Raw genomic sequence first — 27,159 nt, forward strand, 5'->3', positions numbered from 1 at the left:
AAAGATTATCTTCGAGTTTTTTCTCCAGGTTAAATAATTGAAATTACAAACATCCTTCAAATGCGGTGGTATAAAACTGTGATGCCTCCAAAGTCAAACCAATTAATCTTGATACAGACTAAATTTGTAATACTTGTCCTTCATCCCTAACAATTTTAAGGGTTTAGAAATCAGGTGAGGAAATCCATATTGGAAGGAGTAATTAGGAGTAGCAAAGATTCGATTTAGATACAAAAACTTGAAGCAGAGTTCAGAGCATGAATTGGGAAGGGTTGCTGCCCAAGTGAAATTAAATCCAAAACTGCACTTAAATGCGCAAACAACACAGAAACTTAATGCCCAGGGGTTGAGGCCTAAGCAAACCTGTTTGGGTTTTCTTTGTATCATAAATCCCTCAAATTTTATACAATATCCTAAATAACAAGTGTATTAAAACTCATAGAGGAATGTAGAGGGACAACTTGAGGACAACAGTTTCAATTAAGTTCTGAAGAATCAACTGAAAAAGTCAAAGAAACTAATAGGCTATTGTAATTTCCAAGTTTCTATGACTTTAAAACGTCTCAAAAATGAAGATTTCTTATGGCCTTTTTAAGAGAATTTTATTTGAGTGGTTCTTACAAAGATTGTTGCAATATGAAAGTCATTTGTTTGATAGAAATATCAAGCTGTCTTGTCAAACACACTGAAGTAACCCAAAAATATATTTCAGAGCTCACAGAGCTTAAAAAGAGCAAAGATTATATGCAACCAGACAAAACCTATTTCTGCATTTCCTATTTCTTGCTCAGACTGCTCTGCTTACCAGACTGTCACTAAACATCTTGAGGAAATGCAGGGATCATTTTGTTTGGAATCTTAAGACACACCAGAACACATAATATTTACAAAGAAACTTTTACAGATACATTAATTGAAAAGATACCATCCAGAAATGTATTTTTGAAACCTTTTCTTGCCAATTGATCAGGATGCAAGACGACATGTTAAACAGCCCGTTTAGCTGTCTTGAATTTCCATAAACTAGGTATTCCAGAAACCTCTGCTAAACCATTAACCAAATATCAACATTAGTGAAATGTAACTGCTGTGTAAAAAGTTAGGCTTCTGAAACATTAAAAATATTACATCCCTGTCTGCCTTTTTATGTCTTAAGCACATTTGTTCCCCTACAACTATTCCTATAGATCCTTAATGTAATTTTCTACATGTACATTTAAAAGGCAGAACAAGAGAACAGCTTTGTATACAGTGGGATTTGCTAGTTAGGGAGAATGAGCACACTGCATTCCTGTTAACATTTTTATTTTTCCAAGGTAACAGGAATTGTATACAAATGACAGTAGACCCTTGCCTCTTTATTTTTTATCTAAATAAAAGATAACTCAAGATGAATTCTCAAGAAAGAAAAAAAGCTATGTACATAAAGGACTATATTTTCCTTCATCGTCTACTTGGAACCAGTAGTTGTGTTGCCGTCATAGAATCAGGGAAGAGGTTGTGATAAGTTGGAAGAGGTACATATGCTGCTGTTATCATTTTACCTGTTGAAAGAAATAGATACGTTGATTAGCATCTTCACTTAGATTAGATCGTCCAAAAAAAAAAAAAAATCACTCAGAAAAAAAGTCAAACTCACCCGCAAACCACCTGCCATGCAACGCATTGACAGCAGCAATGGCTGCAGCAATTGATGGGCACTTCACATACACATTGCCCTAAAATACAACAAAAAATATTTAACGTGCTGTGATATATACAACATGGATACCAACAGGATTATTCAAATTGACTGTACAAAAACTGCTCTATAACCATATAATTGCTCCACTAGTTAATATGTACCTAGAAATTTACTGAAAATAGTTTATTATCCACAAAACTAGCCATGTTACTATCTCCTTTAAGGAAAAACCACGACCCAAGTATGTTTGAAAATTAGACACAAGAAACTAACAGTTAAAATACCTGAGCTGAATTTTTGTCAACATAAATATGAATAACTCCTCCATGTTTATTACATTCTTCAATCACATCGTCTTTAATCTCTGTATCCCATCCAACTTCTTCTTCTCTGTAACAAAATAGTAAGTCCATTAGAACAACTCAAACTGATGAAATGATACAATATATATTCTAATCTATTTAAAAAATCTGTATTTAAAAAATCATGGGCCTTTTAAAATGGTTAACTGACATCTTTCAAAAGATACTTATACCAAGCTTATCATTTCACAGAATTAGGAACACTATCCTGTCAATACAAATTAAATACTGATACAAACTTCAGAGAAAAACTACTAGGTATAAACGGAAAACTGCAAAGTTTTCAACTGAATTCCAACCTTACTAACACATTCAAGGAAAATAACGGCAGTAAAATGACCAGAATTGTAGCAATACTTGAACTATGAAATATGTTGAAACACCCTAAATATTAACTTAGACAAGTTACAGATAAATTACTTACGTTTGAGGATTAAACATGTTAGAGAGTTGGAAACATTGTGTTGCCAGAGGTTGAACAGAGGCAGCTGCAGCTAATGCTGAAGCTAAAAAAAACACCCAAAAAAACAGAAATTAGTTTCATGGAAAATGCATCAGAGTATATCCCTATGAATAAAACAAAACCAAATATAACCACTGGACCCAAGTGAAAATAGGGCCATCAGTTCATTTACTTATTCCCCATATTTGATAATGCTATCAAATATCAACATATATAACAATATTCTATTTTAGTTGCCAGAAAGCAGAGGCAACTTTGTATTTGAGATAACTGATCTTGAATAAATTGGGAGTTTTATCTTTATAAGGGAAATTAAACCTCAAGTGTAGCAAATATTCATTCAGTTAGACAAATACCAATACAGATCAAGGAAATAGTACTGATTGTTAAGAGTTTATACTCAGGGGGTGATGAAAACACAATCTTTAAAATCCTGACTAAATCTAAACAAAAATTTTTTTAGGTTATCTGCCCAAGAATATATTGTCACATATTTTCTTATAAATATACAACCATTATAAGAAAGGATGACATTTAAAAAATAATATAAAAATCATCCAAGTATTTAAAGATTATTGAAGATTTAATATCCTGGGACTATAAAACCTACCACAACAAAATCTCAGTCTTGAAACACTAAAAAGAGTAACGTATCTATCTATCATAATCACTGTCAAAAATTTAAAAAAAACACAAACTACTGATACTAGTATTTAGGAGCAAATTTAAACCAATATTGGTTTTAATTTTGAAGTGACAGCGTTTTCCAAGACATTTGCTCCATTGCTTTTACGTGACTTAAGAAACATTACCAGTAACTGATACAGAACTCACCGTAATCATAATATTTGATCAAATTTCATTCCAATACATAACAACAATAAACAAAGCTACGGATAAAACAGTACATTAGAAATTATGGTACTTAAAATGAACAATAACCTGAGAAGTATCAGAAATATTCCAATGAATAAAAATTACGGCTGTGCATGGATACATCATAAAAATTTCTGGTAGAATAACAAATGCTTTTCACTTCTTTATACTTTATTTTGATAAACAAGTATTTCTTTAGTAAAACTATGAAAAGAAAAATGCTGAAATAACATCAAATTCTACTAGAGAAATTTAAAGATGCAAGTGTGCCTGTATTACAAAAAAAAAAAAAAAAAAAAATGAAGCCCACTGTGTACCTTATCGTAAAACAAAGTAGTATGCTTGGAAAAAATACTACAAGGTCATTATAAACTATCAATACTGAAAAATATTAGAAAATGTATGATGTAAATATTCCAGCTCAGCCTAGATGAATGCAGAACACAATGAATTCAGCATAGAAATATATAGCTAAGGAAAATCCACCAGTTCTACTTTCAAAAATCTGTTAGGAAAAAAGATTGAATACAATTGTCTCATTTGCCAAAAAAGTAAAGATACACATTCAATTCCTGACTGTCAAGTAATAAGGATAGACCTTTATAATACAGATTTACTCAGAAGACTTTAAAGTATATCCTGTAAGATACCAAATCACTGCAATAGAATGCTCTATAAAATGGCAGAATTTACTTGATAATTAAAGACCAAGAAAAAAATAGGTTATTTTATAAACTGTTTCAATCTCTGAAATCTGCATGCAACTTAGTTCTGGATAATCTTCTCATTGCTTGGTACTGTTTATAATAATGGAATAACAACAAATGATGCAACAAAATTAAAACTCTCATTCTTTAAATGATACTAGATAATTGTAAAGATTACATTCAAAATTGGGAGTCAACAGGAAATTGCATCCTGTCAGTGATTTTTTTCCTGATCTTAATAAATTCAGACTCCCCGTCTACTTAAATGACAAGTTTCATTGTCTGTATCTATATAAAACTTATAATCAGAACACAAAGATAAGCATACAAAGCTGAAAAAAACTCTTAAGCAAGTTACAGCAAAAAAAAAAAAAAAGGCACAGACATTTACCACCTTTATCCATGTAACTGTAATGATGCCTACTAGGCCGTATTTGTATGAATTACCAGAAAGATTATGGTTAATGACACTGTATGTCATTCTGACAAAATTGGGCCAAAAAGAAACTACAATAATAATGATACATGTATACACACAACTATGTCTTATACTATATTTATATCCACTTCAAAAACAAACAAACAAAAAACAAATAAAAAAACTCAACTCACCTTCAGTCTGTTGGGAAAGTCTTGTTTGCAAATCTATAACAAAAGAGAATTCTACAGCTCAGTGCAGGAACAATGAAGAGCCTCAACTAACAGGGTAAATGTCAGGAGAGCATTAATAAAAGAGGACTATGGTAGCAGGGTTTATCAAAACAAACTTATAGTAAAACCTGGCAGCCAAACCTCCTTCCCCATTCCTCATTGACAAGGCTTTGGGGCCTTTTTCTTTTCCTCCTATCCTAGGAAACTTACTTATGCCTTTCTCTTCCTAGTCCTATAACTCTTTCACATCTCAATGGATTCCACTATATTACTATTCATTTGGGAATAATGGGAAATGGGGAAAGGGAAGCACACCGGTCAGAAAATGCATGAAAACCCTGATCTTGAGAATTCAATTCCAAGTACTTGGGTTATTCAACTTTTTATTATTCTGTCAGTGTCGGTAAGCATTTTACATTTAAAAGTTACTAGTAAAAGAATAAATACTGCAACAGTAAATATCAAACACAGTCAATAAGTAGTGACACTACTCTAACCACATGTATATATTATTTTTTAAGTCCTTTAAGTTTTAAATTGTCATGTCCAGCCCAGAAGGTGATAGTTTTGTTAGGTCTGGTTTCCTAGCCTATTTTGAAAATTTAATGAGGCATGAATGAAATTTAGTTAGATGTACTGTAATCTATGTATTACTAGAAAAATTTAAGCATCTAGTCTATTAAAAGTGAACGTAATAGTGATTTCTAATATAGTTTCTCATATATAATCATTAAAATTCTACATGAGAAGGCAAATTAAGAGAAAGCTGCAGCTTTCTTAATTTCAAATGAAAACAGAAGTATGAATAGTAACCAAAATGTCATAGTATCTAAAGCTATCTTTTTAAGTTTAAAACAATACAACAAAGAAACTGGATTCAGTTACCTAATTTTCAATAACATGTGATTCAACTGTATATTTTATTACTATCTGGATTTCTTGCTGAGTATAGAAAATCATAGAACATGGGCAAAAATGAAAAGGGATCAGCAGCCCAAGTCATATAGGGATGTAAGAATACCTGGGTCCTAGGTGCTCAAATTTGGCATCTCAGGGAGTTGAAGAAATGTAACTGGTATATACTGAAGGAACTTGAAGATATGACCATAGGAACATTGTCAATAAACTTTAAATTTTAACACAATTTTTTTTTTCCTAAAATGGGAAAAAATGTATAAGCATCAGAAATCCATGCTATATTAAGTGTATGTAAATCAAAATTTCAAAAATGATTCTTCAGGTCATTTGTAACCAGTTAGGAAACAAAAGCATGGGTTTCATAAAGATAAGAACTTATCTTAGAAAATAGCTATTAAACTTCCAGAACAAAGACATGTTGCTATAGTGATGGGCCACTCTTGGTTTCAAAAAACAGCTTTAAAGAACTTAGGAGGCCAAGGCCCTCAAATACATTAACATTCAGCGATTTAATACTGAATGTGTAAGATTTTAACGACAGTCAGGAGAAATATACCCAGTTATGCATATATGTGATTACTAATTCAGAACAGCAATTTATTGGAACTTCTAAGATAACAGAATCATCTATCAATAAACAATGAGCTTCCCTGATGGCTCAGCCGGTAAAAAATCCACCTGCAATGCAGGGGGGACCAGGGTTCAATCCCCAGATTGGGAAGATCCCCTGGAGGAGGGCATGGCAATCCACTCCAATATTCTTGCCTGGAAAATCTTATGGACAGAGGAGCCTGGCAGGCTACATACAGTCCATAGGGTCACGAAGAGTTGGACATGACTGAGCAACTAAGTACAGCACATCAATAAATAATAAAAAGTGGAGGGAAAAAGTGGGAATATAACAAATAGGTAACTACGTGGCTATTTGTAAGCAACCCATATGGATGTTTAGCATTATCAGCCTTAATGTAGACTACACAATAAATGTGCCCAGCCAAGTGTAATCATTCTTCATTTACCAGAAAGAACTGAGGGAAGTAACAATGTCCACAACACAGAAAATCTATAATTAGGCAAAGATAGTGTTAACAAACCAAATCAATATAATTGATACAGCACCCAGGATATAAGATAAGATTGTTTAAAAATGAATTGTGTGTCTTTGTATTAAATCCCTAAAGGTATCAGCCTCTATCAAAAAACCAAGACTATGGTAAATCATCAAGCATTTTTCTAAATTATTGAAAGAATGACCTAACAATGAGAAGCAATAGGACGACACATGTTTGCAGAAAACAGTAACTGAAAACCAGAGATGTATTTCTGCAGTGATGGGTTTATTTAGTATCTTCAATTACACTAGGTGGCATTCAATGACTACATGTTCACTGTAGAAAAATGAAACGACTAATACTTGTTCAAAAAGTCAAAACAATACAGGAAAACCTGGAGTCACCAACTGACTCTTAATTACAGAAATGCTTAATAGTTGCAATTTTCTTATGTGGATACACTAGCATGGTTGTTTAAAGAACTTTACCTATTGGATTTCAAAATTTAAGTCAGTTTGAAAGGAACCATGAGATGCTAAAGAAAAAACAAGCTCTCAAATATTCAGCTAAAAAAAGGAAACTACAGAAGCGCCCACAATAAATAATAATATAGAAGCAGAAATAATCTTGTCTCCTTTAATTAATGGGTTTTCAATTCAAATGGAAATCATGAAGCAACCACATGGAACTTTCCCTATATTCAGATGTGGTATCACGATCCTATATATTTTACATATTGACAGAGTCTCACTTTATAGCTAGATAAGATCATAGGACCAATGTGTAACTGAAAATCACCTTACTTTCTTAGTGTTTGTCATCTGAAGTCCAATACCATGGTTTACTCTCATATATTCTGCAAGCAAGTCTTATAATGAAATTTAATGCTATCTTAGCTAATAGATTTGGGTTAATTTCAAGTAACTGAGCCACAAAGAGAAAAAGTGTTCATAAGCTAAGCCCATCGTTACATAATTGTAACAAACTATCAATTCGACTCCCTCTTCCTTCCCCTCACCACTCCAGGAACTTCATTCTGTAAGTGAAAATCTGAAAATACAGTTGGCCTTCAAATTTAAGGAATTAGGGACACCAACCATCTGAGTAGCTTAAAATACATATGTAACTTTTATCTGGCTCTCCATATCCTTGGTCCTTCCAAAATCATGGATTTAACAACCACAAACCATATAGTGCAGTAGTATTTACTACTGAATAATAAAGGCACATGTCTAAATAACCCTTGCAGTTCAAACCTATGTGGTTCAAGGGTCAGTTGTAGTTATGTTCTAATTAGAAAAGCGGTTTTCTCTGCACTCAATTATTTAAAATAAAGCTTCATTTAAAGGCCTTTAAAATAAAACTTTCTAATCTCAAACATTACAAAACATTTTTCCTTTGAAATAATAGGAGCTTTCTGGTTTTCAACAAAAGTGAACATTTAAAGATTTAACAATTTACATCACTTTCAACTAAAAACAAACTGGTAGGCAGGGTTCAATAATACCCTGACATTTTATTATGATCAGTAGCTAAGTCTGTCCTATAGCACCATTTCCTTACATTAACTCTTGAAATTTATAAGTTAAAAAAGTACTTGATGAATTGAATTCTCAGTAAGTCCTTTTAAATGCAAAAATTTGGAAAATTTTCGAATTAGGTGAAAAAAACAATGATTTCAAATAGAAAAGATTCAATTCCTACCTGCCACAGCACCAAATGCCAAAGAGCCACTCATTTGCAAAGCTTGCTGTGCTGCTGGCGGGATCTGCAAACCTGTGCCTGTAAAAGAATAGGTTTTAATGCCCCTGCTTTGTTAAGAGTGGAAAATCCTAGTTTTCTGATTACTTAATACCAAAGTCAATTTTTAAAAATTACAGCGGCCCTTTGGTAGCCAGGTGGGTAAGAATGTTTCCAGGATCCCCTTGGTTGTCAAACTCCACAAATGCTGAAATCCCATATATAAAGAGTTGTGGTACAGTCTGCCCTCCGTACTCAAGGATACTGAACCTACAGATACAGAAGGCCAACTGTACAAGCAGGACATAGAGTAAACGCTGCAACTAAAGTATAAGGACATTAATTATTACAGAAAACAAAAGGAATCCTATAACATGTACTGTGGCATTCAAAATGCACCATTATAAAGTAGATTCTTAGAACTTTACAACTTAAAAGCAAAGGATTTCACCTATGAAACCATGTGTGCTGTTCAAGGAAACAGTCAACCTCAAAATAAGAAAAAATCATTTTCCATTTGTCTGCATGCTTTTCCAGTTGTTTGCACAGTCATGTTTCTCGTTACCATATTCACAACAGTAGGATAAACTTACCCTCTGCAAGTCTTGCCATTAACTGGAGACGACCAGTTGTTCCCAAGTCAATTCCAGTCCTTTCCAGTTCATCACTGTCCAAAAATGAGCTAGCACTGGAAGCATCAGTACGTTCAGTAACATGACCAACTTTCATGGGCCTTCCGGCTAGCTCAAATCCATTAAGTTGTTCCAAAGCTTTCTTGGCACATTCTGAATCAGAAAACTATACAATTGAGAGAGGGATAAAGGTAATTACGTATATGTAAGGCAAAGAAACCTCAACTTATTAATGCTAGTATATTCAATAATTACATCTGGAAGGATGGTAAGAGTAACAAGCTCAAGCTTGTCACACAATGTAACTGATGTAACCTAAATGTAAACTAAAGCAATCAATGCAACAGATTGCTATCAGTACAGAATAGGTTTAAATTTTACTTGAATTTGGATATAAGATCCAATTGTAATTTCTTGATAAAATCTGGGATCTCTATTTTTAAAATTTTGTCTATAAAGGTGGCAATGGTGTAAGTATTTATATTTTAAACTAAAAATGTGTTTCCAGTACTTTCCAGGGATAAATGAGAATTTGAAAAATTGCTATCATGTAATTGGACTGCAAATGTACAAACTAAACGAACTAACTAAAAGTACGAGTTTACTTTTAAAAGGACACCTCCATTCACAATTATTCCAGCTGCTACTTCATACCCTATCAAGAACAGGGTTTTAGTGGTCAGCTACTTAAGGCAATCCTGGTCATGGTATGTCAAACCATATTATGTCTATAATAAAAAGTAAAAATAAATTCCAAAAGACTTTAATGCAACTAACATCTTGGGTCACACCAGTCAAACTGAAGAAGTGATTGCTTTCAATTACATGAGGAGTTGGCTAAACAAACTGTCCATAAACAAGAAGATAGCAAAGTACTTTGAAAATATTAACTTTATCCCTTCCCCACTATGAATAACTAAGTTTTACACTATGCTACTCAGATAAAAAAAAAAGTTTAAGTCATTATGTTAATCATGGTTAACTGCTTACCGTAATAAATCCATATCCCTTGGATCGACCTGTTTCACTATCCATCATGAGCTGGATACTTTCAATCTAAAAATGAAAACCACAATTATTATTTATGCTAGTGAAAAGAAGGGACAAAAAATTTCTTGAAGTACAATTTTAAAATGTCTCCCCCTGAAAGAAATCAAAAACATATAAAAATCCCTCCCAGAGTATCTTCTTTCTAGAGGCCTGGGAACATACTAAGCAGGGGAACAACCTTAATCTTTCCCAAGAAAAAACACAATCTGAAATTCTTTGGAGAATATGTTAAAAAACCATATCAACATGTTTCATTCACATTATGCTAAAATATACCAAACATTAATATGCAATTATGCCAGACATAATAAACTGCCCAAAATGTTGGAATAAATAAAAATAACAACTGGATGTGGTTGATAGTTTGTACAACTTTGTGAATCTGCTACAAAGCAGTGACTATTCACCTTAAGTGAGGGAACTGTGTTATTACAAAGGAAGGTAGTTACATCACAATATTGCCACAAAGCGAGCCACACAGAGGAAGCATGAAAATTTAAAATACAGCACCCATATGTTTTTTTATGTATCTGTTGTTTCAAGAACATACTAGTTTTGTAATGATTGATGTAATTATGATTTGTGCACAATTACCATATTTCCAATAAACAAACTACCCACGAAAATCAACAGCCAAATGTTCTCATTATTAACACTTAATTTAGGGTTTCCCAATTTAGGCTTTACCTGGTCTCAGGTGGCAAAAAACGTGCCTGCAATGCAGGAGACCAGGGCTCTACCTGGGTCAGGACAATCTCCCTGAGATGGGAATGGCTACCCATTCCAGTATTCTTGCCTGGAGAATCCCATGGCCAGAGTACCCCGGCAGGCTACAGTCAGTCCATGGAGTCGCAAAGAGTCAGTCACAACTAAGTGACTAACACATTTTTTTTTTTTTTCCCCAAAACCACAAAGGAGTTGAGTGGGATAGCAAGAGAACAATGAAATATATATCCCAAAGCAATAAAGACTAAGTAGCGGATAAAGTACAGCAGGAACCGAGATTTTTACTCATGGGCCACACAAAAAGTTTAATCCAGATCAGCCAGGTAGTTCAGTGGTAAAGAATCCGCCTGCCAAATAAGAGAGGTGGGTTCAATTCCTGGGTTGGGAGGATCCCCTGGAAAAGGAAATGGCAACCCACTCCAGTATTTTTGTCTGGGAAATTCCACGCATGGAGAGGAGCCTGGTGGGCTACAGTCTATGAGGTCGCAAAGAGTTAGACACAACTTAGTGACTAATCCACCACCACCACCACACCACAGCCTACTGATAACATTTATTCTAAACATTCTTCTAAAATGAGGAGAACTATACTTATCCTGGTGATTATTTTGATAAATATATAGAAATATCAAAAAAGTCTAATCTGTTCACCAGGAAAATAGTGCTGCAGTTTAATTGTACTTCAAAAACAAACTCATGGAAAAATATCATTACATTTGTGGCTAACAGAGGTGTGGGTGGAGAAGAGCTAAAGTAGTCATAAGGTACAAACTTCCAGTTGTAAGTTCTAGAAATGCAATGTCGGATTATTTACACAGCTGTATGTCATAAACTAAGGCTCAAGAGTAAAGCTTAGAGTAAGTAAAGAGTAAGGCTGAGTTCTCATCACAAGAGAAAAAATTTTGTTATCTATTTCTTTAACATTGTATCTGGATGAGATGATAGATGTTCACTGCACCTATTACAGTACTAATTTCATGATGTAAGTCAAATTATTGCACTGTACAGCTGAAGCTTATATAGTGCTATGCTACAATTGTATTACACACTCCTAAACTTTCAGTAAGAAAAGTATCCCAAAATAAACCAAGGGGGGAAAAAACCTCTTGCTCCAATGTACAGTACATTTTATCATTCAGGTTGACTTTTAAAAAATTCTAATAGAACCACTCCCTCCCATCTTAACATTAGTATCTTAGAAACATCACAAAGCAGATATATTATGCAGCTACATTTGTTTTAAGAACCTATTTAGGATCCACTTAAAACTTTGAGACTTACCCTTCCAAATGGCTCAAAAATCCCTCGAAGCATATCTTCAGTTATGTTAAAGTGCAACGAGCCCACATAAAGCCTCATAGGTCCAGCACTTCCCTTTTGTAGATTGTTTGCCATTGCTGCAGCTCTGTTTTTTTCTGCCTACAAGTTAGATAAGACAAAAGGCACATCTATTTACAATCAATAAGTACCATTTTGAACATAGTAAATCCCACTCACATCTTAGGTTTGCTTAATGACAACTGATACCAAATTACGCTAAGTGTTAAGTCATACATAAAGGGACAAATATTGTATGATTCCACCTCATATGCTTGTCAGTACTGACACTGACTGAATGGTACACCTAAAATAGTTCCAAAGCCAAATTTTTATATTAATATTTTAGATTTTACTGTATTTTCCAGTAAAAAAAAAAATTTAGATTTAAGAGCATATATAAAACTGATAAAGCAGCATCCTGGTATCAGATGTACTAAATGTAGAAATGTAAGATTACTTCCTGGAACTAAATATACTCATTTACTAAAATGTGTTCTCAAGATCACTGTTACTCAATATACAGTATACCAACTCGCAATCCATCTTAAAGAACTTCTGCAATATAAATCAAACTAAGTAAACCATTCAATTCAGCAGTCATTTTTCTATCAAGCCATTCAATTCAGCAGTCATTTTTCTATCAAGTCCGAAACAGTTCTCAATTTACATTCTAACACAAGCTCCTTTAACAAACTGGGGCACCATAGGAGGTTAAAATTAAATGAATTCAGAATCTCATTTATAAATTTGATTCTTCTCAGCGCTTCGCCAGGACAAAGTATACACTATTGTAAGGTTTGTCCTCCGTCACATGAAATGAACTGAACAATGATACCCACAGCATGCTCCTCAACATTATTTACCATCTGAGCCACCAGGAAAGCCCTGGGCTCCTACTGTTTATCTATAATCAAATGGTACTCAACAATGTTACATACTCCTAAAACGTTAGATAAGACGGTAGTAATTTGACCAAATTTTGAGTTTGTTTAACAGTGAAAACTGCAATTTCACTTCAGATTTGGTTAAATCCTGTGCCTACCTATAAAATATTAAAAGCTTTTGATGAGCAACCAGATTTTTCAGAAGTTATGTGAAGTACTTATTTCAGGGGTCTGAAAAAGAATGAGCATAACTATACTGTTATCTCATATTGCTCAGAAAATTAAAATCCTTGGGAATTCCCTGGTGGTCCAGTAGTTAGGATTTGGGTGTTTTCACTGCCAGGGCCCAGGTTCAATCCCTGGCTGGGGAACGTAGATTTTCCACAAACCATGCGATTAGGCCAAAAAAAGATCTTTAAGATCTATATTTTCCATTTTAGAAAGCTAAGTTATCTGGTAGTCACAGAAACTAACTTGTTTCTTAGTATAAATAGGTACTAATGATAAATCCTAAAAGTATTTTCATATTACTCAGTAGTGATGTATTCCGATTTTTCCACATCTAAATGAACTAAAACATTAACCCTAATTTCATTTTTCCAAAGGCAACGCTCAATTACTGTGAAGAATCAGCAAAGAGAAATTAAATTATAATTCGGATTATCTTAAAAGACATTTTCAAAATTAGTCTGAGACATTTTGCTTTCAAATGTTAGAATTTCATAAAAATTGTGAAAATATATTTATTAAAAATGTGAAAAACATTCCATTTGAAAGAAAAGGGAAAACATGTTCTTAGATGCTTCTATCCCCAAGTAGTCACCACAAAAATAAAATTCTAAAACAAGTTCAATTCTTCAGCATGAAATAAATATTTACAACTTATATTAAGACAGAAGAAGAGAATTTTGAGAATACAAATATATCAAAGGAATCAGCTTTTGTTTTTAAAGCTGTCCTGAGAACATCTAACTCAAGGTAGTAAGAGGTGATTTTATAAGGCTCAAGGGAGGTTTCTAGCACTATCAATGCTCGAATTCTTAAATAGGAAGTCACCTGTGATGCTTGTACTATGATCGGCACTCCTAAAACCCGCTGACCAGTTAATCCTATTGCTAGAGGCACTGAGCTAACATCAACAAACTCCACATAAGCAATTCCTTTGGAACGTCTTGAATTTCTGTCAGAAATCATCCTCACATCACGAACCTAAAAAGAAAACACACACTTAACACAGGGTTCTGTTTATCCAACCATTCACAATAAGTATAATCATTTCAAAAGACAAGAGGCACATAAACAATATTATGAAGCAATTAAAGAGAGGCAAATGTGTAGGTTCATTTATCAACACATCAATTTCCAAAAATAAAAATAAATTCCCTAACTAAATTCCACCAAACAAATTTGGTTTAGATTTTTTTTCTCCTTTCATTTGTCATACTGACAATTATTAAACTGTGGCTTGCAACTTCTACTTAAATTAGCTCCATAGATAAAGCTTAGATTACCTTCCCAACTGTAGAGAAAAACTCTTCCAAATCCCTTGGCCGAATTCTTGCTGCCAGCTGCATACAGAAAACAGTCCTTGCATCTCTTTCCTCAGGAGTGAGATTATCAATAGGTTCCCTAAAACAGGAATAAAGAGTATAGAGTTAACTTTATAACTTCTTCCAAAGTAACATTTAATACATATTTTTAGTAAACAGAATAAACTTTCCCAAAACCAGTCTGTCACTACTCCCAAGCCCATTTTCACTACATATATATATAGTATAAACTATATAAATATATTTATACATAATATTTATATATAAATATATAAATTATATACTATATATATAAAATGCTCATAAAATAATTCAATGTGACCCAAACGCCTTCAACATAATGAGTTTCTGAAGTTTCTTCTGATATTATCTTACATTATCAGGACCAAAGTCCACTGGTCTTTCAATCTTACAAATGTTATTCTCTCTAGCATAATAAACGGCCAATCAGAAGCCCAAGAGTTTGACATTCACAATTAATAACCCCTGACTAGACACAAATGTTAAACTGGTCCAAACTAGCAGAAAGGATGTTTCCCCAAAAAGAAATCATAAAGTAAACTAAGTTTCATAATCACAGTTAACTTGAAAGTAAACCCCAGATAATGAAAACTATTTTGATTCTTTATGAGTTGGACTATAAAGAAAGCTGAGGGCTTTTTTTTTTTTTTTTGATGCTTTTGAACTGTGGTGTTGGAGAAGACTCTTGAAAGTCCCTTGGACTGCAAGGTCAAAGATTCAATCCTAATGGAAATCAGTCCTGAATACTCATTAGAAGGACTGATGCTGAAGCTCTAACACTTTGGCCACTTGATGCAAAGAACTGACTCACTGGAAAAGACCCTGATTCTGGGAAAGACTGAAGGTGGGAGAAGGGGATGACAGAGGATGAGATGGTTGGATGGCATCACCGACTAGATGGGCATGAGTTTGAGCAAGCTCCAGATAGGTTGATGGACAGGGAAGCCTGGTGTGATGCAGTCCATGGGGTCGCAAAGAGTCGAACAAAGCTGAGCGGCTGAACTGAACTGATTTTGACTCTTAAGAATTTTATTTCACAAACTCAGATATCCTACAGAATAGTGAGGTAGCGGTTTACTAGATTAGACTGGTCTTACTAAGACTACAAATTCAGTACCTGAAAAAAATACTTGATGCTTCTTATAGCATAGAGACACTAACAATGAGCAAATCAAAAGTAAAAAGCAGGAGGTATGGAGACAAGTAACAGTGGGATTTAATTTACTCATGTTTACAAATGTTTACACTTCTAAATTTACTGAGCAAACTTAAATGCCCAATAAGTGAGAAAAGTAAAAGAACATAGTAGATGAAATTTATCAAGTCCAAGAAAAATAACAATGTCCACTACTAAAATTATCTATTAAAAAATTTTACTATGATTAAGGTTTTAATCCTTAAAAATATAAGCATAAATAAGCTCTTTCTTAACCATGTTCTGACATTTTCAGGAAGTATTTTTGAAACACTCCACCTACAAACCTCAGGTATATCCCTTGGGAAATCTACAGTTATTTTAAACCTGTTACTATAAAACAGATACAAAGCCGACTAGATCCAAAGAATGAGAACTAAAAATGAGTCTTCTCACAAGAGAAAACTAAGTATTAAAAGAGTAAACACTCAATATTTGATATAGAAACCCTTTAAAATCATTGTATGCCAAATAACAAGATACTTAGGGAAACCAGAAGTAAAAAACAAAGCTACCATGTAACAAAATGGTCCTTGAACCAAAACTGTAGACTGCATTAGGTCAGTCGAGAAAAATACCTCACAGAAAGTCAAAAACAGTAAAAAGCACAAGTCAATTCAGTTAAAAGTTTGGATTAAACACTTCTCTCAAGTAAAGGGAGCCAAATGATAAAACTCATGACTATTTTCACCATTTTTCTACAGGAAGTTATTTCAAAAACTCATTATTTCCAAAGGTAAATCAAGTCTGAAGTTTCCAATAGCTACCATTAAAAAATTTTTAGTTACCATAAAGAGCAATAAAAACACATGGAATATCTACAATTAAAGTGGTCATTTTTGCTCCATTCTTCTTAGATACAAGTTACTGAAAACTTTGCAATTCACATTAATAACACTAGGACTGTAAACCAAATAAAGATTTAATATGAGCCAAGTTAGTGAATGTCATTAAATTTTGCAGTAGCATAAGTTATAAAAACTTTACAAAAGCTAAAAATGCAAAAGAAAAAGAAATGAAGACGATTACCTCACAGGGCTCTTGTCTTTTCTGAATGGACTTTTGCTTCGAGAACGTCGTCTGCTGCAAAGTTAAAAAATTTCAAAAGTTACCCAAACAAGTACACCACATTAGTTCCTTGAAAAACAATTTAAACAATTCAGAAGTATGTTTAAAAACCTTAATTTGATGCTATGAGGCAACCCAATCTTTCCTCGGATGGCACTGTTAAATTTTGGTCCGGAGCTAAAAAGGAAACACAAAATTACACTAGTTACAGGGTTAGGGTCTTGCTAAGATCGCGTTCATGCGCTCTCCAGCAAGTTTAACATTGTTTAGGCTGTTTGTTTTCCACCTCAATTATGAAGAGGAAATAAGACTTTCAACTCTATCCCAGGCAAACTGTTCTTACAGTTATCCATCCTGGACCACTGAGAGGTGCCAAGACCAAAGATTACAGCCTCAAAATTTTTAATATTCTGAAAATGCTTAAATTTTCAGTCTAGTTTTCTTTGATTACATATTTATGAATACATTCCTGAGGTTTGGGGGTTGGGGGAAGCACATATAGTGAAAATTATCCTGAACTTCCCTCACACCAGGAGTAAGTATAATTAACAACTTGGTGTGTATCTCTGCAGATCCTTCCTCAGGAATATACATGTTTATATATACATACATATACAATATTCATGTTTTGAGTAACTTTTTTTGCCATGCTGCATGGTTTGTGGGATCATGGTTCCCTGTCCAGGAACTGAACCCAGGCCATAGGCAGTTAAAGTGCACAGTCCTAACTACTGGACTGTCAGGGAATTCCCTTGAGAAGCCTCTTTTAAAAAATAGGGGACTAATTCTTTACATTCAATTCCAATTTTTCCACTTGACAGTTAAGTCTCCAAAACTGCATATAAGCATATTTAAGCATGTCATACACTTCAGTTCTTAGTGACAAAACAGTCAGTACTAAAGATGTGAAGGAAGTTCATCAACCCCTCAGGAAAATTTTTTTTTCAGGACTTGATTACATTAAAAGTGTGTTTTCAAAGCTTTACTCTGTAATTTGAAACACTTTAAAAAGGCCCAGTATTTTATGGCCCTTTTATTTTGAAAGACCAAACTAATTTGAAAGGTCAGATCAGATGTCTCTTAGTGCTCATCCTGCTATCCTTTACCAGATGGGTAGCAAAATGAAAATATATGGTGGCCCTCAATTCACACTGAGATTTGTTGTCATGGACTCTACATGTACCTATTACACCCAAGAAGTCCCAAATAAAATTGTATTAAACAGGTCCTTTGCAAATCACACTAAAAGTGACAATTAAGAACATACATTTACTGGTTAAGTAAGTCTATAAGCTATTTTCCTTCTTTCCCCTTTAATTGTAAAAGTTCCAATTACTGCCTTGGTAGTTAAAAATCACCTGAAACCAAACATTAAGAACCAAGTCAATTTGAAGTCAGACCAGAATCACAGGCTGACTTTTAAGTATCCATCACTGATGAGAAATAACATTATTCAGAATTATTTATCTTCCCCAATATTAAGTTCATTCTGGTAAAAAAGAATGAAGTAAATTTTGATAAACTGGACAAAAAGCAAAGTATTTTCCCAAAAGAGTACTTAAAACACCACTGTGGTCCTTTTTTAACTGTTACAAAGTTTGTAAAATAATCAGCTAAGAGGACCTTGGAGAACAAGGAGTGGAATCCTTTTCATTGAAGAACCAGAATCAGAACTCTAACTTTATCTGCTTCAAGTAATACCAAAACATTTCACCAATAGCACTAAGTATTGTGGGTGTTTTAATTTACATCCTCTTCTCATTCAAAGCTTATGTCAGTAGTTACATCTCCTTCTTTAAGAAAACTAAAGCTTAAGAATCCTTCTTAACCAAGTAAAGAAGCCAAGGCTCTGATCCAGGACTCTTTGAATTCAAATTCAATTAAAACAATTTTAATATAATCCATTGCTTACAACAATGTATTTATTAATGAGAACATCATAAAGCACTAGGGACTGTTAAGATTCAATCCCTGCTTAACAGTTGTAAGGCTCTTTCCAAAGTCATTAGTACAACTTAGCTTTTTAAAAAAATAACTATAATGAAACATTTCCAACTGGTTCAAATAACCACATCCAAATTTCCACAGTGCTTTAACCTTCAAGACCACTTTTACTGCATTCTCGCTATTAGAATACCTTTAAGATGTGTGATGAGCATCCTCCCACTAATATAAAAAAGCATACACAAAATTCACAATTAGTTTGTCATTTCAGCTGAGAACAGCCAGACAAGATTGCTAACTAATTACGTATGTGACTAATTATATATATTTATAATTTGTATCCAACTGAGTTTAAAATTTTTAAATAACTTATGTTCAGTAAAGAATACTGTTAATAGCTCACAGACTTTAAGCTTTCACATATTTGGCACTAGAATATCAAATCTTTTTTTAAAAGCACTTTAGTGCTTTAGTCTAGTTTGGAATGGCACACAGTTAAAATACTTTTAGATGGCAGTAACAGAAAATGTTCTGTATGCCTAGTAAAACCAGTATTATCTGTCCACACTGTATTTTTCTACTGGATTTTTTGATGCCAAAATCCTAATAGTGAAAAATAAAATTCCACAATTCAAATCACTCTGGTTACATTGCTATCTGGATACCCAGAGAAATCTCTCAAACCAGTATCATCATAATTATAGTTACATACTAAGGACTTCTGTAGCGGCCTCTGAATCTGCGATCTCGACTTCTTGATCGGCTCCGTCTCCTTTCTTTGCTTCTACTTCGCTTCCTTTCACGGCTTTTGCTCTTTTTCCTTTCTCTATCTCTACTTCGCTTCCGTTCCTTACTTTTGCTTCTTTTTCGTTCATGACTACGACTTCTGCTCTTGCTTTTTTTCCTCCTGAGGAAAAAAACTCACCATCATCTTGCTGATTTAAGAATCTGCCAAAATATACTTCCCTTTATGGTCAGAAACATTTTTGTAAAATTATTTTGCTATTTTCCCTATCATACAATGATACATAACAATCACTTATGGAAAAATAATTCCAAGGTAAGATAAACAACACCCCACCTTTGCCTTCTACTACTGAAAATCAGCAGTCAGCTGATAATGAATCATTTGAGAGAGAGAAAGATACTGTAATGGTATTTCTTGAGTCAGCTATAGCTTTAACAAGGAGAGGACTTGCTGGTAGGTATAAATCAAAATCTGAACTTTTAAACAGGAAGTCCGATCATGTAACTGGCCAAGTATTACTGTAATCCACAAAATATGAGTCAAAGTTAACAGAATACTTTTACATCAAGTATTAGTGCTGGATCATACATAAAAATTGTCGTTAACCCACTAATTTCTCTTAAGTAAAGCCTATTTTGACCCAATCTGCACATATGAGTATTTTATACTTTCAAAGGGCCATCACTATTTTGGAGTTCATGGGCAAAATTGTTACATATAATGATAAACAACAAATTAACACAGTAAAATGCACTCTGACACTCCTAGACTTTAACGTGACCATTTCAAATAATTTCTTTTTAAAGTTACAGTAAGTACACCAGATACTGGAGCATGCCATTTTTATGCCAGTTTATACAAGCCTGTGGGATACAATCAACAAGAATCAACACCTTTATAAATCTTTATAAATTTTCAAACTCTGAAAGGTAAAAAAGCCAGTCAGTATTATCTTTTCCTGTTCATTTCTGTATTCCTCACAGCATACCACCCATCTATTTCATACCTCTGTCATCACCTAAATTTTAGAGGTGCCTTCAGATATTTCAATATAAATTGAACGACATTTCAAATTAAACTTATCCACTTAAACTTATCCATTTTGTAGTGGCAAAAAGATTAAACATTGTGACAACTACATCATTTGGAAATTTAACTGTTTAGTCCTTAGCAAAGCAAGCTTAGCACAACGAGCAACTGAAGTCTGCCTCAGAGATCCTGTAAAGCAGGTCATCTTAGAGTGCATTGAAAATAGAAAATGAAGACACCCACCTTCTGGAATCTTGAAACCCACACTCCAATCACAAGGAGATGTAGAGCTTTCCAAGGAGGCAGAAACTTTGTCTAAAATTTCAAGATAATCCACCTGACTGTCAGAAATGTATATGCTAGGTAGCACATGACAGAAAATTAGGCTACACTCATTACTTTTATAGACGTTATCAAAGCAATGCCCAGAAGGGCAACAGATAACATTCCATTTTTGTTGCCTAAAAACCTGAAACTCTCTCTTAAAGAATTCTGTGAGATAGCTATCAAAAATCCTAAATATTATCAAGTAGGGGACAAAGTTAACACTCCATCCCTCACAAAAAGGACAAAGATTTGCTCTGCTCATAGATGGCCCATTGCAGAGAGGCAGCCAACCTTCCAATTTACCTCTTTTTAGGCCCAAAATTTATTATGCCAAAGGAAAAGGACTCAAAAATTGAAGAGCTAATTTCAACTTAAGGTCTTCCTAGGACTTTTCATAAATGAGCCCCCACGCACATCTGAAGGCAACCCCAGACAGGTAAAAAGACAGCAACATACTAAGACATTCAGAAATATAATCCTCTTTATGAAAGCCCAGACAAAAATTTAAGGGTGCAAGAAAGCAGAATACTTCTCTACAATATAATGAAGCTTCAAAGAACATTTATTAAGTTAACTGAAGAAGGGTTATCAAACTCCACACTAATAGTCAAATCCTGTTACAACTTAAAAGGGACTTTCCAAAGTCTTTAGTGGCAGTGGAATTTTGTACTGAACATCATTGAAGTAAATGGTCCACTGGGCTGGGCCTTTGGACTTTTTGGTTATATGGTCTCTGCTGTAAAGGTGTTTTGCTATAACTGGATTTGACCTCTTCCATGTAAGAAGATCTAAATATTAAATGCAAAGTACTCTGGAAAATAAGAAAAAAAATAGAAAAGTCATTTATTCCAAAATTTATAGATAATCCACACCACAGTAGCCAATATATTTCAACTGTGTCATTTTTTTTCTTTTTTAATCCTTTTTGAGTAATTCCAAAAGAGCTGAATGGATGCTGGTTGAGACTTTGCAAAACTGGTTATACTAATAATACTCCCACAAAGGCAAGCTCAGGTACTTAAAAAGGTATAAAACTTTGAGGTCTTGCCAAGTTCAGGGATATAGCTTTTCAGAAAGACTAATAGATAAACAATTTGTGTTAAGCTTATTACCTGAAATCAATTGAGTGTATGTACTAAGAATTATACTGTTTTTTAGAAGAAAACATTTACTAGTCAGTCAACTCTCAATTTCTCAGAATGTGCATTTTGTTACTACCTTAAAACTACATCCCAATACCCAATGGCTTTTAAAGTACAATGAAGTTTCAGAGTGAAAAATTTGGCAACATGGCACCTTCCTTTGGTTAAGAGACTTAATTTATTCACACTGAAGACTAATGCACTGGACATTCTGTTTTATGATTTATAACTAAACAAAAATTTTTTTCTAAATAACTTTCAAATTAATTTGAAAGAGTAATTCCCTTCAGGAAAAACAAGGGTGTCAGCTTCAACTGAGGATGAGAAGTCTTACAGAAATAATTTGTACATTTAAAAAGAAACCAGATGACAGTTGAAGTTTTGTAAATATTCTTCCCTTAAACAAAGACTCCGATGGCCAATTAAAGAAAATTGTCCATTCTTCCATTTAGTCTTGTAAGACTTCACGCTTTATATGAAAGCCACTAAGCACCAGTCATTGAGAGCTTGATGCTCATCCCTGGTAAAAGTTTGATACTCTTTACTTGCAGGAAGATAAACAGGTAAAGATGGTATTAGTAGTAAGACATCTAAAGATGGTACAACAAAGAAAGCATGTGCACTACCAATGTCTTCATTACAGACGAGATCTTTATTGGTTCACTAGGCATGTTATCTAGAGACTGGATAATTTCAATTTATATGGATACCCCTTTCTACCTTTTAATTGCAGAACTGCAAATCAGAACTATTAGAAAACATACTTTGGTAAAAAGTATAAAATTAAAGGACACTAAACCATGCAATGATTGGTTGGCTGACTGCCTCAAACAATTCAAGACTAAACCCAACTCAATACCCATAACATGTGATTAGTGAAGAGCGATAACAGGCTCCCACCCATGCAGAAAAAATATAGGAAATATCCTACAAATTTTACCATTTTGATCAATTCCTACAATACTCTAGGGGGTAAGAATACTGGTGCAGCAAAGCTTGAACAATCCAGTCTAGACAATTTCAACTTTTTTTTTTCAATCTCAACTATTTTATGAAATTTTATTAACCTACCTTACAAACTTCTTGTGAGATATTGAGATGGTATATTATGAAACACTTTGAGCTCTTGGAAGAGCCAAAAAGAATCAAGTAAGTGACTCACATTACCATCATTTTTTGTTAGGTATTATGAGGGCATGAATGTAACAAAACATTTGAATGACATCACAAAAGCTAATAAAACATCTCAATGCTTATGATATAGAAAAGTCATGCTAATATCATATACTTTAGAGCTAAAGAAAACTCAATAGGATCAAATCTTATAAAGTGCATTTAGTTTATACCGTTATTTAGACTCCTTTAACACTGTATTCTGTACTCATCTGTCAACGAGTTCCTATTAAGGGTTAGTTATTTGCAAATAACATGCATAATTTTCTGAAATTCCATTCTATTAACTATCGGAGTTTAAAAAGCTTAAGACAATGAAAGCCATGTAAGAACATTAAGAAGTACTAACGTATGCTGTAACATTATTACAAAAAGAATCTTAAAGCACCAAGGAGTATGAGTAATTCACAGCTCTGACTCCTTCAGTAGTTTAGGGCAAAACACATTTCCCACAGTTATCACCTTCTTTCTAACCCATCTTCAGTGGATATAATAGCTTTATTGATGACATTAAGTAATAAACATTAAGCCAAAGTTAACAAATTTTAGACAAGTTTGAATATAAGAACTCATCCAGATTGTCATGGATGGACTTGGAGGGGAAGGTGTCCAATGACACCAATTCCTGAAATCTAAGGAAAGAGTCCATAGTTTTACATCCTCAAATAGTGTCTCTTCCCAAAAGAACCCACTTTTCTAAAACAGGCAAAGAAAAGCTTCAGGAGAGAGCCTAGGTGTAATGCTTTGACCACAAGGGTTCAACTGAAAGTCTCAATCATGTACAGCACCTCCCCCCAACCCAGGTCCCTTCTTGAAACTTACTTTTTGCTACGTTCTTCATGGCCGTTAGCACTGCTCAACTTGTTCTCATCCTAAGCAGGGTTGATAGAAGAACATCATGAGGACGAAGTGGTAACATTTCAAGTTGTCAAAGGGTAAAGGGAATAGGAATAAGAAAATACAAAACAATTTTAAAACTAATTACTTATTTACAGTTTAACATGGAAGGCTATAAAAAAATTTAGATGGATGTATGTTTAACCACTTTGTTGCTTACAAATTAAGTCATCAAGATACAAAAATAAAAATGCATATTAACATGTTAAATTTTCTTATATAGTTAGATATTAAGTTATCCAGATTTACAGTGTTGAAGTGGTTAAATAGAATTTCTATAAAACATGAATGAAGTCCTGTTTTGAGTTTTATTCCATGTGCTATGGCCCCTTTGATCAGTACCATGGCTCTATTTCTGCCTAAGCCCCAAGTGGCCATGCTAGCAGCCAGCCACTATCGATTTCCTGTGACCGATGCCATTCCTGAGATCTTCGCCCATTTCCGTTGGAGGGTTGGGACTGTAAGAGCTTGATGCCACCTCTGTCACACATCTCGCCCTGAAGCAAACAGGGATTCACACTGCTTTAGTAATGTTGACTCCCAAGAACCCAAGAAAGTCAATTAATAATCCACCAGTCCTACTTCCATACCTGTTCACATGGAATTACATCCATGTTAAACTAAGACAGAATCTTAACATTAAAATAGAAAGTAGAGCTTCAAGAGTCTAAGTATTACAAACTAAGTACACTATTCAAAGCTTTAAAGAATTCATCCAAATTGGTACCACATGGTCGAGCTATACACTCCAAAACAAATGTATTATTTTTAAAAGGTTTAGCGAAATGTTTCTTTTCAAGTTTGATCACATCAGCTATAGGAATATAGAGTATAAGTGCTAACTTACAAAGCTTACAGTTTGTGACATCAGTGATAACGCATGCATACTGCTATTTTCACCACCAACTGGTGGTCAAAGAATGAAAAGACACTTTACTTTTACGGTGATACTGAAATGGATCTACGTTATTAGCCAAAATAACTCCTTTGTAGTTTTTAGTGTGAAATATTATGGCAGGGACGAATTAAAAATAAAACAATATGGAGAACAGTTAAACAGTCATCAAGTGACTCTAAGTTGTGATATTGCCTCTTTTGCTTTAAGAAATTTTTTCTGTTCAGGGATCCAAGAATTTTAGTAATTTTTAACTGAGCAGCAGATCATCACCTGCCTGTTTTAATATTTACTATTACCAGTCTTATGTATAGGATAAATTTTAAATCTCACCCATTTCTTCTTGTAAGACTTGTCTTATTTAAAGATTTGCTTGCCATAGACTGGTTATGCTTTATTATTCTTGGACCCCTGCTGTTTTCCCAAACCACTACATTCACCTTTTTGCTATACCAAACTGGAGCTGGTAATTCTTAGTTGAGTCATTTTACCTAGGGGACCACGGTACAGCGATAAGTCACTCAATTACTACCTTATGATTGACAGTTCACACTGGAATCAAAGGTGAATTCATGGGAGTAGAGGTGAGATATCGTTAGGCAAGTCTACAAAGAGAGATAGATGGGCATTTATTCATCACGCTGAAGTGAAACTACTGCACAATATTATTACATCAATAGCATATATTTACTTTTGTAAGTTACATGTAATGCATCTCTGATAAGGTAAATCAAGAGGGCTCCGGGGAGGTTAGTTTACATTTCAGCAGTAGTTTCGTGAATAATGCTAAATTAAGAAATAGATACACCTCACCGACTTGTTTTTTCTCACCTTCTTGTAAGGAGCCTCAAGCATTGCTTCAATATCAATATCGTCTGCCATTTTCTCTAAACGACTAGGTAAAAAGCAAAAATGAAAATTTGGTGAGTAAACAATTTTAAATTGTGCTAAATTTCCTTTTTACCAGACATATTCCAAAACCTCAGAGAGGTCCCACGGAATGACTAAAACGGGACCATTTTAGTAGGCTTGGCAATTAAACCTAAAATGTCCCCAACATCAAACACGCTAGACAGATTAAGTACTCTATTTTTAAAAAGCCTACAGCGCCTCAAAAAACAGAACCCGAGAATCTCGAGCCAAAGCGCCGCTTTCGCGCAAAACCCCGCGCTGCCATTTTAGGGGCAAAGGGAAACTCCCTCGGCTGGGAGGGGTTGTGTGCCATGGCAGCGTTCGGCTGGCGCCATGTTGGGAGGTCGCGGTCGGCCCGGGCCTCGAAGGGACAGGTCGCCATCTACCCGAAGCCTCTCTAGAGCCCACGCCACCCGAAAACCCTGAAACACATTCGATCGGAAAAGGGCGCGGTCGTCGAAAAGACGACGATTTCTAAAAAAATCTACCCCCCCACCCGCCCCCAGCCCGGTCGCTTAAAATCGCCTAAGGAGTGCCCCTCAACCCAGAAAAGAACCAAACCTCAAAAAAGCCCGGAAAATACGCGGGTCCGCGATGCCTCCTCACCTGTGCGGGCTTCCCGGGTCCCTGCGGTGCTCGTATTCAGAAAGAGGGGGGCTGTGGCTGCCGCCGCTGTTGCTACTGTTAAGCCGCTAGGCCCAGGCCGCGGTACCACCCAGCCCGAATTTCGGGCTCAGAGAGCGGACAGGCCCAAGCGAATCTAAAAGAGACAATGGGATTAGAGGAGCCCGCGCGGGAGTTCAGGACGGCGGCTTCGGCAGCTCAGGATCCACCCCTGCGACAGTGTCGGCAAGCTCTCTGAAATGGCGGCCGCAGCTTCCCCGTACTCACATTCACCAACACACATACACACACACAAACACACGGGGCCTCACAGAGCCCTCAGCACGGGCTCTCGCGAGAAGCAGCTCCTAATTCCAGTCCAGAGCAGCGGAAATATCGCGAGATTTAAGCATCGGCCCCCAGCGACCATGGCCCAATCTCGCGCAATGATTGCGCCACAGATATTCCCATCCCCCACTCAGAAAGGCGCCTTTGAGTCCCTACTCTTGATTAGCGTCCACATCTCGCGAGATCACTCAAGCTGCTAGCGCAAAGGCAGTTGGTACACATACTGTCAATCTTCCAGAAAA

General features: G+C 34.8%; 1 protein-coding gene across 8 annotated transcripts; it reads right to left on the bottom strand.

Moving 5' to 3' along the window:
- Window positions 1–585: 585 nt before the first annotated feature.
- RBM39 (RNA binding motif protein 39) lies at window positions 586–26,867 on the bottom strand. 8 transcript variants are annotated; one of them, XM_060397743.1, is made up of 18 exons: window positions 25,886–25,951; window positions 25,587–25,659; window positions 24,085–24,134; window positions 20,860–20,935; window positions 19,556–19,747; window positions 17,011–17,076; window positions 16,861–16,914; window positions 14,577–14,694; window positions 14,122–14,274; window positions 12,143–12,280; window positions 10,076–10,141; window positions 9,047–9,251; window positions 8,418–8,495; window positions 4,705–4,755; window positions 2,471–2,552; window positions 1,969–2,074; window positions 1,640–1,718; window positions 586–1,544 (listed from the first exon to the last, which is right to left on the bottom strand). In XM_060397743.1, exons 3-18 carry the CDS (start codon window positions 24,101–24,103, stop codon window positions 1,444–1,446), a joined length of 1,584 nt encoding a protein of 527 aa, XP_060253726.1. In that variant the 5' UTR covers window positions 24,104–24,134; window positions 25,587–25,659; window positions 25,886–25,951; the 3' UTR covers window positions 586–1,443. The 8 variants fall into 8 exon arrangements, with proteins under 8 accessions (XP_060253726.1, XP_012044520.2, XP_012044519.2 ...); XM_012189130.4 differs by lacking the exons at window positions 20,860–20,935; window positions 25,587–25,659 and adding an exon at window positions 26,573–26,867 and having other exon boundaries at window positions 4,705–4,737; window positions 19,556–19,750; window positions 25,886–25,949; XM_012189129.4 differs by lacking the exons at window positions 20,860–20,935; window positions 25,587–25,659 and adding an exon at window positions 26,573–26,867 and having other exon boundaries at window positions 19,556–19,750; window positions 25,886–25,949.
- Window positions 26,868–27,159: the final 292 nt, after the last annotated feature.

Source organism: Ovis aries, chromosome 13 (assembly GCF_016772045.2).
Source record: "Ovis aries strain OAR_USU_Benz2616 breed Rambouillet chromosome 13, ARS-UI_Ramb_v3.0, whole genome shotgun sequence".
Lineage (NCBI taxonomy): Eukaryota > Metazoa > Chordata > Mammalia > Artiodactyla > Bovidae > Ovis > Ovis aries.